Genomic DNA, 18,458 nt, shown 5'->3' with positions numbered 1-18,458 from the left:
CTGCTCCAACAGGTCCATGTCCTTCTTGTGCTGAGGGCTTCAGAGCTGGAAGCAGTACTCCAGGTGGGGTCTCACGAGAGCAGAGTAGAGGGGGAGAATCACCTTCCTCGACCTGCTGGCCACGCTTCTTCTGACACAGCCCAGGATGCGATTGGCCTTCTGGGCTGCAAGCACTCATTGTTGGCTCATGTCCAGCTTTTCATCCACCAATTATTCTTCAGGGTGGAAAAGCTAGAAAGAAATTGAGGCCACCATGAATCTGCAGGAGTTTATTGGAAGCCCAGTGATGGCTACCAGTTCTGTAGAAGGTCTAGCCTTAGAATATGTTAACACATGATTATCTGTAATGGGGCTGAAGGTAAGAAATTATGTAAAATATTTTAATATGGAGGCATGATTCTAAAGGTTATGAAAATATTATTAAAAAAATGGAATTAATTTGAAAAGCTGTAACAGCTCAAAGTAGCGTATATTACTTCTGCAGGTTGCTGTATATTGCAAATGTTTACAGGGCTGTTGTGGTGGTGCTTGGAGACTTTGTAGGTGGCTGATTTCATGCAGAGGATTCCCAAACTGGGAGGAGCAGGAGCATAATAGACATGGAGGAGTAGAGACTGTCTGAGGTGAACAGTAGTTCATTCAAGGGAGAGTGTGGTGAAATCCTTTTAATTCTAAGCTCTCCCCCCCACCACGGAAAACACCAAGAACCTGACAGTTTTAAAGATGAGGAATATTTGTTTTACTTGCTATTTAAATTGACTACTGCTTTTACTGGATTTCTGCAGGCTATATGGACAAGAGTATTACTTCCTGTGTTTTATTGCTTATTTTAAGATGGATTTCAGTTTCTCACCTATCAGCAGAATATAATAGTACTGAGGTGGATCTTATGGAGAAAGTGTCTGTTTCTGGTTGCCTTTGAGAAGGCTATCTCCGTAGATGTTATTTTGCTTTATTTTTAAATGGCTAGGAAAGTGAATAACTTGTAAAGTTCTTACAAAATTTCAGGCACTGCAGTGGTTCTCTGAGCATTAAAATAAAGACTTGCTGTTCAAATACACTTTTGAAGATCTTGTATACTGCTGATACTCATGTGACGAAGAGTAGAGATTTTGAGGTTAATCACTATGTGTGATAAAAAGCCACACATCTGAAAACGGCAGTAGCCGAGTTGGTCTTTGTTTGCAACTGTGTTTTGCCAACATAATGCCAGGCTGTTTTGTTTTGATGTTGTAAACCCTTTTTTCCTGGCAGTCTGAGCTCTGCCACCCTTAACTGGCCAAACCAGTTTTTGCTCGACAGAAGCAAGCATGTTAGGTCCTTATTGTTTTTGAGGGGAGAAGAAAACAAAACACCCAAACAAAATGCCCTAGCCAGCGCTCTTAGTCCAATTTCGCCTCTGAACCAAACTTGCTAGATTTTGGCTATTCCTGTGCATAAATAGCTGTTACGTGTGGCAGCTCAGTATCTATAATGCTGAATCCTTAAGAGCTGATTAGAGAGAACACCCTTCAGCTGACATCTTCCTATCCTTAATGGGTTAGTTTTGGTTGTTTTCACTATAAAATGTGTACGTTGATGTTTCATTTTACATTTTTAGTCATACAGCGTTTCTTAGAGTAATTCTGAGTAATGACTTAGTAAGCACTGTTTGAAAAAGCTTATTGGATTTGATGCTCGTTTATTGCACAAACTAGATTACTAGTGCCTACATCATGTTCTTCATGATGTTCTTCACTCTCTCCAACATACTTAGGAATTACAAGCTAGAAATTGGAAGTTAATACTGGAAATAAAAATACTATTATTAACGTATGTCATGACTGTCTTTGATGTTTTGGACTGAAATCAGCTTGGAAAGAAAGCATTCAGAATCTGATGAGTAAGTCCTTAAGTTGCCAATAAATTCACATGAAGATGAAGTATATTCGTGCAACATTAAAAACAAAAAAACCCCAACATTTTGCCAGTGTTGTTACAGTTGATTAGCACAAATGGCTAAAGTATGGACTTCAAGAACTGGCTGCCATTAGAGGGGCTATGCTTGGAAGTCTCATCTGAAAATGGGTGTCCCTTCATATTGGTTACTGTATAACTATGCAGTAACATGGTCTTGCTGCAAAGAACACACTGACTTAACATAAAAACATCTCCCCTGCTGATACTGCCCCAAAATAGCCACTGCTGCTTATCCTCCATTTCTTCATATTTCACCCATGAAGTGAGGTTGAGACTTCAGGGCAAGAGTGTTAATTGGTTATATCTTCATCATGTTATTGTTTGAACCAAAAATGCATTTGAAAGCATTGCCACAAGATTTGAGTTGAAAGGGGAATGCCTGTTTCTTACTGTCAGTTAGAGAAGAAATGTTCTTTGAATTGATCTCGAGTCCTTCAACTTTATCAGGTCCCTGTGTCACTGTCTCCATACTCTTCTTTCTGACATTTCCCAATAAATTGAAGAAAATTACCAAACACTTTGATTTTGATTCTTGTCATGGAATAGCTTTTTTCAGCTTTAGTGTGGAATTTGTTCTTTTTTTTTTAACAGTGCAGCAATTTTCAAGAAATAGTTGGAAAATTGATCATTGCTTTAAAATACTAGTTATTCTCACTCTTCAGTTCTTAGTGGTTTGGCAGTAGGCAACTATTGGATAATTGTGCAAGCTGTTTGTTCCTTTTATACTGGATGAAGGTTAGAAATTGGACAGGAGAAGATCCATCTGTACTGCTGTCTGGTTGCTGTGGAGAAGCATCAGCTCTCCTGTGTTATACATAGCTTTTTGTGAACATCTGTAGATGTTTTTAATTCCTCAACTGACTGTTTTGGTGGAAAAGGGAAATGGCTTTGACCTAACTGGCAGCAAGAGCAAGAAAATACTGACATTTGAGAAACAACACATAACTGAGGCTTCATTAATGGTGATAAGGTTTGGCAATTTTTGACAAGTATGTGTCAACAAATATGATGCTTGGAGGGGTTTGTGTTTTTACAGTGTTACTGCTAATAAAATAGCCCTATAGATTTAGAAAAAAAAAGATCAAAGCCTCAGCTTTGCGATCCATGCTTCTTTTTAAGGAAAATGTACATTATTCTGTCTTGATCTCCTAGTTCTTGAAAGAGCTCTTTTCAAAGAGTTTTTTCAGTTCACATTCTAAAATGTTTTTTAAAATGCCTTTTCTCTCTGAGAACTGTAGTTGTTGAAAATGGGGCCATAAGGTGGGAGAATAGGAATGCTGCTCAATGCTCACTAGTCCTTGCAGGAAACATGTGCGATAGCTTAGTTTATATGGAAGAAAAGTGGACCGAAAATGGCTGTAGACAGGGTGACAAGTAATGCCTGGTATCTTGCAGCTCAGAAAAACTGAATTCCATGGAGAAAACATACCATGGTGTGGCAAAATGGGAAAAAAACCCTAGATCTCAGGCTGCAGAATCATCGTCTCCACAGGTTCTTGACTGTTTCCTATAAAGCATCTTGCATCTTGAAACTCATGTTTTAGGCTCTGTGCATCAGGTAGGCTTCAGTGCTTCTGCTTATATTTTGGTGACCTTTTTCCAAAGCCTATTTCATCAGCAATAAGAATTAAAATGCCTTTTTTTTTTTTTAAATGAATGACTTAAAAAAACAAACCCAAAAAACTCCAACAAAAAAAGCACACAAAACCAACCAGACAAACCCACATCAACTTTCATTCATCAAAAGCATGTTATTGAGGCCACAGGCATGTATTGCAGTTAGCAGGTTTGAATACATTTTTTTGTTTTCTGATGAGAGAAGTCTTTGTAAAATTAGAAAATAAAGATGCACAAAGAGGAGGTAACTTCCAAAGAGTTTATGTGGGTCACTGCAGAAGAGATTGTAAAATGCTGTTTTCCTGAATCTTAATTTGGTGTTCCACCTGCCAGACTGCTGTTTCTTTTGTAAGGTAATTTATTGTCCCTGTTGTACTTCTAAGTGCCTCTCAGTGCCTTGCTAGAGCTAGCAAGCAAAACTCTGTACAATAATATTGCTGCTTCTCAGTGGATTTTAGGCTGTGTGGGCCACTGTGATTAATTTTTGCCATCCAGTAGGAATTATCTCTATATCAGTAAAATTCCCTTGCTGCTTTGGCTGCTTTTCTGAACGAGGCAAATGCCTTCTGTGCTGTGAAGTAGCAGGATTCTGGAGGGGTTGGCTGCAACGGTTTGCTTTTGATATTTAAAATATAGCTGATATGAAGAAGAAGCTTAGCCTAAAATCTGAATTAGTGGATAAAACTGCACAGGAGTATATTAAAAATTTGTTTCGGAGGAGAAAGTCTTTTCTTCTATATTTCTTTTTAACATGGACTTAAAATTTCTTTAATGGTTTCTTAAAGATGCTGCCTGTGTTGGAAGGCTGGAGAATTCTAGCTGTTCAAATCAAATGTTTTGCCAAAACTTCCTCTTGATGATGAAAATCCTTGTAGCAGTCTGTGACCTTTTTCTCCTTTTCTTTTGCTTTATGTAAAGACTTGATCTCTCAGACCTTTTTCCTAAATCAACAACTTCATTTTTACAAATGTATGGTATAAATTACATTTAATTTTTTAAAACACTAAAATAAATATATTTTTTAAAGTTTTATTATAAGCTTTCCATTGACTTTTACACAGGTCATGCAAATGGAAAATTTGTTATGTAGATAGCTTAATGCAGTTAATGATATGATAGATTTGCGTTTTATGTAGATAATCCAAACATTGAAACTGTGAATTTGTGCTCATGTTTTACTGTTGCATTTGGCACAAAGTATGCCTGTGAACTCTGTTGGCTGGACAACTGGTCTTGCACCAAAATAGTGGATTTAATTTTTAAATTTCTAAAATACAAGTTTTGTAATAGCTTAGTATGTCTAAGTGGTATTTAACGCACATCTGCATTAATCATTACTGAATAACCAGTGCAGATAATTTGCTGATAATTATAACTGTAAGGGTTTTTTTAGTCTTATGTGCACATAACTTTCCATTACACATTGCTCTCTATACGGGACTTTGAGGTGTTACACTCATTATAAGCTGAGCTGTCGATATGACCTGTACTTGAGGAGGTAAAAAATTCTGTGTGTGTTTTCTTATACATGTGCTAAGTTATAAGTATTCAGGGTGAAACTTGCCATTCCATGCGTCTGCATCAGAATGTTTTTCCCCTAGGAAGTCTCACCTTTAAGTGGATCAGGGTTTTTTTTATTTCTTCTATAAAACTGGAGCTGGTTATTGGAACAGGTTTTATGACTTCGGGGAGGCAAGTTAGATTTTGGTTTGAGGAATGAATCATGCTGCTTTTGGGAATGTGTCGTCTTTGTTCTTTGTGGGTGTTCTTCTCACATCTGAGCAAGGCGTGAGGTGTTTGAAAGTTCTATTTTGCCTGTACTCACAATGTTGTAAGAGCTTGATGTAAGTTTTCAAAAAGTACTCAAGTATACCTCTCCTAGTTGTTGAAGTTACTGTATACAATGTTTGTGTAAAAAAAAAAAAAAAAAAAAAAAAAAAAAAAAAAAAAAAAAATTTGTTCTCTATTTTAAGGCAAGTTGCATATCTTCAGTTCTTCATTTATCTCGGTGTGTGGATACAGTGGAGCTGTATGTCAGATCCACACTGGTCAATGTGGTTAAAGATGGGAGATATAATTAGGAAAATGCTAAATGTTAAATGTAGGCTTTGTTTACTTCAGCAAGTAGTGCAGTACAGGAAGAGTGTTTCTGTGGAATAAACATGCCAACAATGGTTGGCATTGAGAATCCAACATGGATGCTGTGATAATTTTGGGAAATACTGTTTTTGCCTAGGTCAGTCCATGGGCTGAATGTCCATTTACCTTTGGAGCATATCTTCTAGTTCAGTTTAGCTTAAAAGAAATCAGGTTTTGTGTATTTGGACACCACTGTACAATGCATGCCAAAGCTTCTGAAGCAAGGACAGCTGGGAGGCTTGCTTCAGAAGCCCTCTCCTGATCTGAACCAAAACAGTGTAGATGCATGCATTATCTCACTGCTGGAATTGGAAGTGAATAGAATAGAATTTAGGAGCCCAGAGAGTCTCTTTCTCCTTTCCAAAGCTTTCTCAAAGCTTTGACTTTGTAGTAGAAATGCTGTGTTTTCCATTTCTTTTTAAAAGTAAGAAATCAGATATTCAAAATGTTTACCAAGTGAATATACAGCCTGTGATAGCAGATGCTCGAAAGTCAGAAGAAGTGTCAGATGAGGATTACCCATGTGACTGAATACGGCCAAGTAATGGCCACAAACTCTTTGATATGAGCTCCCTCCCTTATTTGGAATACAAATCACTAGTAAAGAGAGTTCTAGTGACCTGGAGAAAAAATATAATGAAAATATGTCATAGTGATGACTTTCAGTTTTGCTTGCATTTTGAGATACTTTGGGTCTGATTTATAGACATGCTGGATATTCAAAATAGCAGCTGAAATGATATTTTCAAAGTACAGTTTCAGTTAAAGTTCTGTTAAAACTACTGACTGAAAAACTAGGCACCGCGTATCTGAAATTGGGCAACCAAAGTTAGTGGGCATTTGGGCTTTCATCATTGCATGCCAGTAGCCCACCTTTACAACAGGAATAGGAATTAAGATCTCAGAAAGTTTACGTTTATTTTATGAAGTCTTCCCATGTTATAGACAGATCAGCATAAACATGTCTATGGAGAAATGTAAGATTTTTGTATTCAGTGTAGGATGCAGATGGTCAGCAGGTCGAGGGAGGTGATTCTCCCCCTCTACTCCACTCTCGTGAGACCCCACCTGGAGTACTGTGTCCAATTCTGGAGACCCTACTACAAGAAAGATAGGGACGTGCTGGAACGTGTCTGGAGAAGGGCCGTGAGGATGATCAGAGGGCTGGAGCACCTCTCCTATGAGGACAGACTGAGAGAGCTGGCGTTGTTCAGTCTGCAGAAAAGAAGGCTCTGAGGAGACCTTACAGTGGCTTACCAGTATCTTAAGGGGGCTACAAGAAAGCTGGTGAGGGACTTTTTAGGATGTCGGGTAATGGCAGTACTCGAGGGAATGGATTAAAACTAGAGATGAGTCGATTCAGATTGGACATTAGGAAGAAGTTCTTCACTATGAGGGTGGCGAGACACTGGAACAGGTTGCCCAGAGAGGTGGTGGAAGCCCCATCCCTGGAAGTGTTCAAGGCCAGGCTGGATGGGGCTCTGAGCAACCTGATCTAGTGGGAGGTGTCCCTGCCCGTGGCAGGGGGGTTGGAACTAGATGATCTTTAAGGTCCCTTCCAACCCTAACAATTCTATGATTCTATGGTAAGCATTTAATGGGTCATAGGATGAGGGTGAAAACTGAGCACTTGTCCATTTGCTGAACGAAGCAGAAATCCTGCTGGGGAAAATGGAATAAAGCAGCAGAAAGAATATTATCAGAAGTAGGTATGTATAAAGACTAAACTGAAGTTGCATGGCTTTCAGCTTTAACTGCTGCGTAGCTTGGTTTCACAAATATGTATTTAAAGGTTTAGGAGGATTGGATGTGATACAAGTCTGCAAAACAGTTGATGCTTTGTAGTCTGCATTTTGGTGCACTGTGGAAGCAAGTGTAAGGATCTGATTGGTAAGAGCAGAGAAGGAACACAGGGTGGTGTGTGAACATTGCGGTGGTGTCTTTTATGTATCCAAGTATGCGTATGTTTGTGCACTTTTTGGCAAGAGCAGTTTAAAAATACCCCCTGGTAATTTTGGAGTCCCTTTTGAGGAAGGCTTTCAGAACTAGATTCTGTTGCTTGAGTCACTTAGTTGTGTGTTCAAAACACCAACCAACATCATGAATTGACATCCCTGGAAGTTTTGCTTGTGGGGTTGGTCTGAAGGTATGATAACCTGCATTTTATTGCTGTTCTCAAAATATTCAGGAAGGTGTTTTGTGTTTGTGGTGGTGTTTGTTGTTTGTTTTTTGTTTGTTGTTTTGGGTTTGGTTTTTTTTGTCTGGGTGTTATTTTTTGTGTGTGGTGTGGGGTTTTTTTGTGTTGTGGGTTTTTTTGTTTTGTTTTATGGGATATTGTTTATCAACTATGGATTTGGTCATTTGGGTAAATAGCTAAAGCAAGAGCAAGTACCCAGGAAAGGAGTCAGCAGGTAGGGAGTGAAGAGAGGGCACATTTCATAGATTCTCTTTGCATGTTTTTCATGAGGCTTTTCCACTTTCCTAAACCTGCAGGCTCACCCTGAATTGTGAAATTCAAGGTTTGTTGTTTTGCTTTTGTCTGCTTCTATAGAGATGATGATACAGGTCAGAGATGCCAAGCACTTCCACCCACCCTTTGCCACGGTAATAGTAGGAGCCAGGTGATAAGTATTCTTCTTCCCTGGGTCTTGCTGGTTTGCTTTGAGAGATAATCTGAAAGAGGGGCATCATGAGACACCAGTTGGCGAATCATCTGTAATGCAGCCAAAGCCTGGACATTCAGTAAAGCCAGCAATGTGAACTTGTCAGCTCTGCTATCACTTATGGACAAGTATTCATGCCCATTTCTTCACTCTGTCTCTCACCTCGGCTTAACTTCGTATTTGTCCCAATTGTCTCCTCTATCTCCCTTTCCCTCCTAGTCTGTCTAGGCTGCAAGCTCTTTGGGTCAGAAACTTGCTCTGTGGAGCATGGTAAATTCATAGCATAATTGCTATAATAAATATAAAACCCAAAGGTCAATACTGAATTCATAGTTAATTACTTTAGCTTTTTTTTCTTCATTTCTTGACCTCTTTTTTTTTTTAAAACATTATCAGTTTGTTTCCGTTTCAGTGGTTCATTGAACTTGATGGTTTTGTATGAAACTCTTCTACTAAATCCACAGACTCATCCTGAGTTATAAACCTCGCTCCATTTCATTTGCATCATTGCTTATAAAGGAGAGAAAACAGGTCAAGTTATGCCCTGAAAGAATATCTCATCATTCTTTTAGGATTTTCCAAATACTGTTAAAAGCATAATGTAAATATGGGAGTAAGAGAATGGATGGCAAAGTGTACGTGACGGTTTAGTTTAGGGGACTGCTCCTGTTTAAAAGAGCAGCCCTGCCTTCTGAGCCTCTCTCCCTGCTGGCACTTAATGCTTGTGTAGCTTGGTGTTAAGGAAGGGTGGTTTGGAAAAAGAGGAATTATCATTGGATTTGCAAATAGGGAATCTACGCAATTGTTACAAAGATGAGTTCTGTAGGTAGTTGATGGTGTTTAGCTTCTCCTTTAAATGTAACCATGTTTGCATACTCTCACACCCTTACATGTTGTTGCCTGAAGCTTGGCTGAAAAATGATGAAGGAATGGGCTGGCTGAATTATAGTACTAGAGGCGTGCACTGTGTTGCTGCAAACATCAATATTAGGCCTGCTGTCATCAACGTAAAAATAGTGTTGTCACTGTACCCTGTGGTATTAAGTATATATTTCATCTAAGTGACATCAAATGGGCTGAACTGTTGTGCTAAGGACTAGTCAAGCATGCAGTATGTGCAAGTTTCTTGTGTTGAAGTGCTTATGACCTGAAGGAGTGGTCCCCAAGCTGTTGCTTGTGATGACTTGGGATGCTGCTATTAGACACAGACAGTTGTTAAGCAGTTTTCTATGAAAGAAAAAAAATCCATGGAGTGGGAAATGTTCTTTTCTAAATAAAGGAATTCATCCAGCTTTTGTAGCTTAAGCCAATTTTGGTAGCAGTTGCTGTATTTGAGGAAATTATTTCTTTATCGGGCCCTTACTGTTAATTTCTTTTTGGGCCACAGTCAGAATGATTCTTTTTACTCGCCGGTTTGTTTTTTTTTTTAATTCCACTTTTCCTTTCAGTGCCCTAATGTCTTTAAATATTTAATATACAAGAGATTTTCTATCTTCTAGAATAAATGACCTGAAGGGAAGAGGAATTTCTGAAACTGTCCTACTTGAATGTAAAAGAAGAAAATCCAGTGTGCAACCAAGTTGTTTATCTGATTACATACCACTGAAGCGCACTTCGTTGAGCCCTGCTTCTGCACAGGCCATTCCAGTGATCTGACAGGGATTTGTGTAGCTGATACATAATTCCAAGTCATGCTCACTTAAGCAACAAATGGAAAACCCAACCCAGATCTTCATGTTGCTGGGAGGGTATAAATGATTCTGTGGTTGATAGTGGTTTGGTATATAGAAAATTTACAGAAAAATATATATTAAAAAAAAAAATTGTTTTTTTTCTTGATACCTGCATGGATTACCTCTACAGGTTTGGCGTGTCTTTTCTTCTTAGCTGCCCAGGGGAGCACTGTTTTGTACTTTAGGAGGGGAGGGGCTCTCAGGAGAAGCTCTTTGAGGCTGACGTGCTGTGGCAAGAGCCATGGCAGAGCCAAAGGTTCTGCAAATTACTAATAACGTGTGGATATTTCTGTTAATTTCCAATACACAAGTGTGTGAGAAGTTTTTCTTCTTTTCTTTTTTATGCAGGTCAACTTTGTAGTGTGCCAACTGTTTGCCTTGCTTGCGGCTATTTGGTTTCGAACATACCTTCATTCAAGCAAAACTAGCCCATTTATAAGACATGTTGTTGCAACCCTCTTGGGCCTTTATCTTGCACTTTTTTGTTTTGGATGGTAAGTTGCACTTAAATTCACTTTTCAGGGACTTGTAGATTTTCATTTCTTGTTTGCAGGAAAGCAAAGTTTTTTTTTTTTTTTATGAAGAGCCTTATTACCTATTTCTGTGGGGTTTAGCTGCTGCAAATATACAGAAATCAGCTTAAATTTTCTGATGCGGTGCACAAATTTTGAAAGCTCTCCCATTTGCAAACCGATAACTAACATACTGTCTTCCTGTGGTTTTGGGAGAATGGAGCAGGTGCAGTTTGTTTAACTTGTACCAGTTTTTCTGTAAACTTGCTTGAGAAGTATTCTCTTGAGGCACAGCACAGGTGTGATGACTAAGATAATTTCTCTTAAATATTCACTGCATGAGATAACTTGCTATGTGTTTTTCTGAATATTGAATATAATCTAACTTTTTGTAGGAAGAGTGTCCAGAAATGCAGTACTGATGATGCTAGTATAAAACACCTGGAAAGGAGCTGGCCCAGATTTGAGAGTTTTTTGTGTGTGGGTTTTTTCTTTTATGTTTTGGAGTGAGGGTGTGGTTTGTGGTATGTGGGGGGTTTTTTTGGCTTTGGGTTTGTTTTTTTTTTTTTTTTATTTTAACACAAACTTTCTGTGTCTGCTGTTTTCACATCTTGATCTTTTCACAGCATAGCAAGTCAGAATGTTAGCAAGGCTAAGAAAGAGTTATGCATTTAGTTTGGCGAAAATCTTTTTTTTCCCTTCAAAATTAACTTACTAAATGGCTCTCATCTTCCCAAGCTGGTTTAAGATTAATTAAGTGCCAGTTTTGTTTTATTGCACAGTAAACAAAGCGCTTGCTCAGCTTTAAGTATATAGAAGACTTATTTATACTGACAGTGGTAGAGAATTACTGAACTAGAGGGAATTAATCAAGCTGTTTTGCAGGTGGGAAGATGCACACAGTGTGTACACGCATGTGTTCGCACACAGAGGGTGTATAAATAAATCTTGGAATTCCAAACCAAAGATTTGGCCTCTACTTTGGCATGTTGCAGAGGCTTCTCAACACTAATTGATATGTATTACTTTTAGGAAAAGAAAAATCAGTAAGTTTTTTAATCTTTGGATTTACACGTGCAGTTTACTTGTGTATATATAATTCCATAACTCCCATGTATTTCTTAAACTTTAGGCCATGGTATTCTGCTTTAAGAGAATGATATGATGTCAGAGACTTCCAGTCTTAGCATCAAATGAGGAGGATGATACGGGAGATAGGTGCTACTCTGTGTGGTTTTTGTGAGATCTGTGTAAGCTTTAGAAGCACATTCTGTATCCATTGCTTTGGAAACAGAAGTCAATTAATTGTAGCCTGTAATTAGAAAGCGTTGTCGATATATTCATATCTGAAACTTGAGGATGGGAGACTTTAGAAAGAAACAACCTCCGCCCCTAACAGACATAAAGATTTGTGGAAGCATCTCATTGGCAATACGTCCTGGAAAAGAAATCGGAGAGAAACTTTATGTCATAGTAGAAATCCAGATTATCTATTTTGCTTTGGATCATACTTAAAGCAATTATTTTAGCAATGAATTTCTATTTTACTAAAAGATGGGGTTTTTTTCTTACAGTCATTGAACTAATGGCTTTTTAAAAACGCTGAAAAGGAAGAACATAATTTGAGGTGTTAAAAGTACACATTCTTTAGAAAGCTGATACTTCTGTTGCACTTGTGCCAACTCTTTTTCCTATTGCTTAAGTATCGATTATAGAAGAATGTTTTTTGAGGGCTTTGTTTTGTTTGGTGCCCCTCACCACTCCCCAAGGAATCAAGTATATGTGTAGATTATGGTCCCATGGTATACCTTCAGTGACTCTTCAGTTGTGTTATAACATGTGTGTACAAGAGGGAAACTGTTCCTGTTTTCTTATATAGTGTTTATAGTAAATGTAGATTTGCAGAAAATCTCATGCAAACCTAAATGTGGGAAGTAGTTTGGAATCTGCACCCTTTTAAGAATATTTATTAGTCATTATGTTGTGATTTTCAACTTCAGATGTCTTAGTTTTCAGTCACCTTTGTGGTGCTTGTGATGGTGATGTGGGACGGGAAGAGAAGGGATAATCCCCTTGGGATAATAGCAAATAGCATAAAAGGTCTAGAATACCCTTTGTATATAGCTAAAATTTACTACTTCAGGCTGTATTTAAATACATCCCTTTTAATTTTTGAATCGGAGATCAATCATATTGCTATTGTTAACAACTCTTAAAGAGAAATGTTTTCAGAGACTCTAATCTTTATATGGTACCCCATGTCAACCCAAATTTTTTCAGACTTTGATATCTTACTATGTCCCTTTCTCTGTTTAAGAAGCAAATCTCTTAAACTTTTGTCATTTCACTAATACTTGTCTTTGCTACACAGTGTTGCTAATATGTGGCTGATACATAAAGAAAAAGTGAATATTTTTTTTAATTGGCAATTTCTTATATTCAATGTGTATTTGAATTTTATGTAGTCATATCTTAGATGAGACTAGCTAGTAGTGAAGCATGGGAGCAAGTGCAGATTGGATCTCCCATAAAAAGTCAAGATTTTCAAGGTCATTAAATATCCAAGTGAATTGTTTTCCCTCAGTTGATCGTGTGTAGACTTTGTAGGATTTCAGCTGGATAGAGCTGTGTTTCTTGTTGAAAGTCCTTGAAGACATTTCCTTGTGAATAGATGAGGAGTGAAATTGGAAATTGCTGATAAGATGAAAGAAAAGTATCAGTATAAGAAAATAGTATGTGCTTTTTAGGCTGCTTTTTATGGGGAAAAATTCCCAAACTAGATCAGTGTGTCATTTGAGCACATGTAAGTGTGCTACTGAGGCACTTTAAGTGAAGTATCAGAAAGAAAGAAAATCAACTTACTGAAGATCAGATGCTTTACCCCAGTCACTGGCAATGGTTTGCCACCAGTGCTTTACCAGCTTACTGAAATATAACTCCTTTAAAAAAATAAAAGTAAAAATGAAACAGATGCCAAAAAACCCAAAACAATGGTGGTGTGGTAGCTCGGGTGGTAAGCGGTGGAAAACAAAAAGAGAATAGGTTAGAGCAGCCTTGTGAAATAAATCTGTGGGTTCTTGGTGCATAGGGGGTTTTTTGTTTGTGTTTTTGAGAGCATCATTACCATCATCCCTTAATTAGTTATTGATAACCTGGAACAAAGAGACTGACTGGACAGAGTTACCACTTCTATTGACCGGGAAATCTTCCCATATACTAATATTGTGGATACTAGGATATTTTGGGCCTTATTTCAGTTATCTATTGTTGCAAAAGGGTAAGAAGATGAGTATGGAATTTGAACCACAAAACATTCATGTTATTTACACATGAAATAATGCCAAGTGGAAGTATTATGAGACGCATTCTTTGTATTCTTGTTTATGAGCTGGAGAATTTTAAGTCTGTAGTTTTTGTTCATTACTGCTGTCTGTGCTATGCTAAAGGGTGAAGCTCTCAACAGGAGGGAGGGCTGCAGAAAACCTAAATAGAACAAAAGGGGTTTTTGGAAGCAGTGATGGAGTTAAAATTTGACAAACCTATTTATTCGGTGTTAAATAAATAAATGCATGCAGTTTATTGTCATTAATGAAAATGTCATGAGGGTTTACTTCTTTTTTCCTCCCTAGGTATGCCTTACATTTTGTTATACAAAGTGGAATTTCCTACTATATCATGATCATAATAGGAGTGGAAAATATGCACAAGTAAGTTTCCATTGTGAAATATTTTTTTGCTTTTACAAGACTGCTACTGTTTAGGTTTTTTTTTTGTAACTGTGCACATATGCCATACTTCTGGTTGTGTCATAATATTTCATTATTTGAATTCTGCTAACCATGGTTTTATTTCCAGGAGAGAAAATGGCTTATTTGGGTAATTTTGCCAGCTTTTTGGAATATTTTTGTTCTCAGTGTTCTGATTTTTCTGTCATTACTTAATCATAAGTAGTTTTAGATGTCTCACAAATGAGTTAACTCAATGTAATTTGATAATGCCCAGTGTTAGTAGAAGGAAGATGTCTGAAGGGAACAGAATTTGAGAGAGAAATGTTTTTAGGTACTCTTTGTCATTTCCTATTTTTTTTGTTTGTTTTGTAAGAATTAACGCAGTGTGAATGCTGTCTTAGGTTAAGTATGCTATTGTAAAATTACGTGTGTAGGGTGTTATTTTTATGTTTGCTTGAATGCATGATTAGAATAGCAGTATCTGAATCCATGTAGAATGGCACTTGTTTCTCTTTTTTCAATCATGCTTAAAAGCAGGAGAGACATTTATTTTATTACTATATGCGTATGTTTCACTATTCCACATCAGAACCAAATTAGGTTCCCACTGTGTTAATTCCCACATAAATGTTTAGTAAAATAGCAAACGCTTGCTTGAATAGGTTCCTGAAGTATGTGAGGCTGTCAGGAAAGATGCTGGTAAAAGAACCAAAAAAAGGAAAATTGCTTTACATAGAAAGTGCAAAGCTGGGGTGGCCTTAGTTCATGATCCTGCCTATTAGAACACTCTGCTTCTTTATGCTCTGTTACTGAATATAATTTTGTTGTCTTTTGAAATATGCCATTTTAGGCTCTTATTTCCAGGATTTTCTGCAAAGCCTGATGTATTCAAACTACTGCAGATGGGAGAGAACTTCATTTGGTTGGATGGCTGGTTTATATTCTAATGGCTTGTTTGATTAGAAGTTGTTTTAAGCAACTTGGCTACTTCAGTTTCTCTTTAGACATTTAACAATGTAAGTTGTAGCTTAATATTTTAAAAGAAATTATTAATGTGGTTAAATGCTGCAAAGAGAGGTACCAGCCAGGAATGCTTTGGTCTTTATCATAACAAATTACATAGGTTTCTTGTAAAAGGAAATTTAGCAGTGGTTTACTTCCCTAATAGTGAGAGGTAGGTAGGCACGCATGTATTTAACATTCCTGCATTGGAGCAAGGGAACCCGCTAGTTCCTGACCCTCCCAGTTCATACCAGCTGGTTTAACAACTGATGTCCTGAAATGTTTGCTGTGTCATACACAACTGTGTGCGTACGTTCTCTGTTATTCTTAGTTACTGTGCAGGTGTGGGGGTAAAACCTAGATTTGACTACCAGGCTTATGTGGCTCTATCACAGTATGAATTAACATACCGTTGGATAAAACTAGAAAGCTCTTTCAGTGGAGGACTGCTTTAAGTTGTGGACAATGCTTGGGTGCTGTATGGGAAGCTCCAGGAGCCATTCCTAATAGGTGATACGGGCAAGACTCTACGAGGTTTGCTCTCTCCATCGCCACGGTATCCCAGAAGTGGTGATACCTCTTGGTGTCCCTATATGCCTGTACCTTTTACTGAAGGAATGCACCATGTACTCTTAGTTTTCTGCCATGAAAATGCTATTTACAGCTTTCTGTTCAGCAGTCTGAACAGAAACTAATGCGAATGACTCCTCTCCCCACCTAAATGTTTGTCTTCAGGCTACAGATGTGTCTCATGGAGTACAGGAGAGATTTAAGGTTAAGTGCTGTGTAGTAGGACGCAGCTGGTACCACCTGGCCTCAGGACTGGAGAAGGACCCTGTCAATGTTTTACTAGTGTGTATGTATATATATATACGCAACTAATCAGAGTACTTGCATATACCTGCATAACCCAAGTTTTGGGATATACTTTGTATGTCATAGAGGGACCCATTGACTAGCAGTCCTAGTTAGAGGTTCCTGCACTCTTCATAAGCTTCTTAAACTTGGAGACTATAGAACATCAAATACCTATACATAATGTAAATATGGATTCAAGTGATTTTTGTATTGGAAAAGCACTTGTGTATTGTACAAAATATTTTTGTCTATTATCTAAATTAATTCACTGAAGTAAGTTTCCCTCTTCTTTTCCCTGCCCTGGTTGGTGTACTGCAGATTTCCTAAGTGTATGGATTAGGAAAACCATTATCCCTCTCCTTCCGGCTTCCCCCACTCCCTAATACAGTTCTTCAGTCTCTCCAACCTCTCTTAAAACTCTTTAAACAAGTAAGAGGCAACTGAAGTTCTTAGGCTGTTTATCAGTTAAGCTGCTGAGTGCTGGGTATGCCGGCTTTCTTTACCATCAAAAACAAGCAAAGGTTTTTGATAAACTTCTACATTCTCCAAAGCAGACTTTCAAGTCTGATACTGGGACTCTTCTAAATCTCTGTTGCTTTCTTAATGTACATCCTAAAAGTCTGCTCTACAAGGTTCCTACCTTTGTGTTTGTCCTGAGGGAACTGAACCTTGTGTGGCTGTTGCTTCTAGGTTGGTCTTGACAATACATGATATGTCAAGTGAGGGGAGGAAAAAAAAAGAAAGAAAAAGGTAAAATCTTGGACGGAGGTGGGGGGAAGAGAACTGACCATATTAAAAAGGAAGGAAACCTTATCTTTTTACTTCAGCAACTTCTAGAATAAAGTTAATTAGCAGAAAATGAGTTACCTGAGATGTGGGTTTAACTAAAATTGATGAATTATTTTTTTTTATACTTAAGTCTTAAACAATAATACTTTAAATGAAAGATGGAGTGGTAACACTAGCTCTCCTGAACAATTCAAAAGCTCTTATCTTTTAATTTGTGACTAAGCTATCTTAATTTATTTGGTGCTTTCATGTCTCAGTTAATTGTGAAACTGAAAAATGTGTTTAAACAAGTTCTCGATTCCAATGAATTTGCATTTGGTAACTGATGCAGTGCTAATCCTTATTTTTTTCTTTTTCCTTGGAAATTCCTGTTTCTTCTGTGGCTGTGAAATTAACACTTGTCTCAAAAGCCCAAACACCACAAAGGTTTTTCCTTAAAGCATTTGGCTACTGTTAGCTAAGAGCTATGTAAGCAATGCTTGTGCAGGTGATTTGATGACAAGGTAACTTTCTCTTTTGACTTGATTGTTTATTATATGGTTGGTAAATAACGACCCTCAGCCTGTGGGAGAGGAAAGTTAATTTTAGGGCTCACAGTTCCTTCACAGAACTCACAAAATACAAAATCCCAGCTGTGTCAGTGTAGAAAACAAATCTTGTTTATTTAAAATCTGTTAAACTGTTCACTTAAATTTCTTAAAGGTGCAAATGTAAAATCAAGTGATAGACATGCTCTTCATGTCTGTTATCTTCTGTTCTATGATTAAAGCTGCAGGATGATACTTTTCTTTGTCCAGAAGTCTAGAGTTGAACTACTAAGACTTAAGGAGGTTATTTCTCTCTTTAGAAAATAAAAAAAAAAAAGAAAAAAATCACTTAACTGTTTTCTGGCATATTTAAGTTATGAAAAGTAAATTAATGAAGGACCCAGAGATCTGAGATAACTAATAGCAGTAAATACATAATGAGCTGACATGTGTGTGCCACAAGGACCACAAAGATAATGAAGGGACGGGAGCATCTATTCTATAAGGAGAAGCTGAGAGAGCTGGGACTGTTCAGCTTGGAGAAGAGAAGCTTCAGGGGAATTTTATCAATGGATATAAATACCTGCAGAGAGGGAGCCAGGCTCTTCAGTGGTGCCCAGTGACAGGACCAGAGGCAATGGGCACAAACTGAAACACAGGAGGTGCTGCCTGAACAGCAGGAGACACTTTTTTTTTCCTGTAAAGAGAAGTTGTGGAATCTCCTTCCTTAGAGATATTAAAAAGCCACCTGGACGCAGGCCTGGGCAGCTGGCTCTAGGTGGCCCTGCTTGAGCCAGGGGGGTTGGACCAGATGACCTCCAGAGGTCCCCCCCAGCCTCAACTGTTCTGTGGTTCTATTTTATTTTGATACACATACAATTCTTTGTACTGTACCTACGGTTATGTATGCGAGCTGTTTGAACGTATAAAG

At 37.9% G+C, this 18,458-nt stretch overlaps 1 protein-coding gene across 1 annotated transcript in view; it reads left to right on the top strand.

Moving 5' to 3' along the window:
• Positions 1-18,458, top strand: part of MBOAT2 (membrane bound O-acyltransferase domain containing 2) — a 103,442-nt gene that overhangs the window by 8,944 nt on the left and 76,040 nt on the right. The window contains exons 2-3 of the mRNA XM_054195392.1: positions 10,460-10,605; positions 14,253-14,330. Coding sequence (XP_054051367.1) covers positions 10,460-10,605; positions 14,253-14,330 — 224 coding nt within the window. The remainder of the gene's footprint in view (positions 1-10,459; positions 10,606-14,252; positions 14,331-18,458) is intronic.

Source organism: Rissa tridactyla, chromosome 3, assembly GCF_028500815.1.
Source record: "Rissa tridactyla isolate bRisTri1 chromosome 3, bRisTri1.patW.cur.20221130, whole genome shotgun sequence".
NCBI classification, from domain to species: Eukaryota; Metazoa; Chordata; class Aves; order Charadriiformes; family Laridae; genus Rissa; species Rissa tridactyla.
Note: the sequence above shows the minus strand (reverse complement) of the source record. Positions and strands in the feature narration are given on the sequence as shown.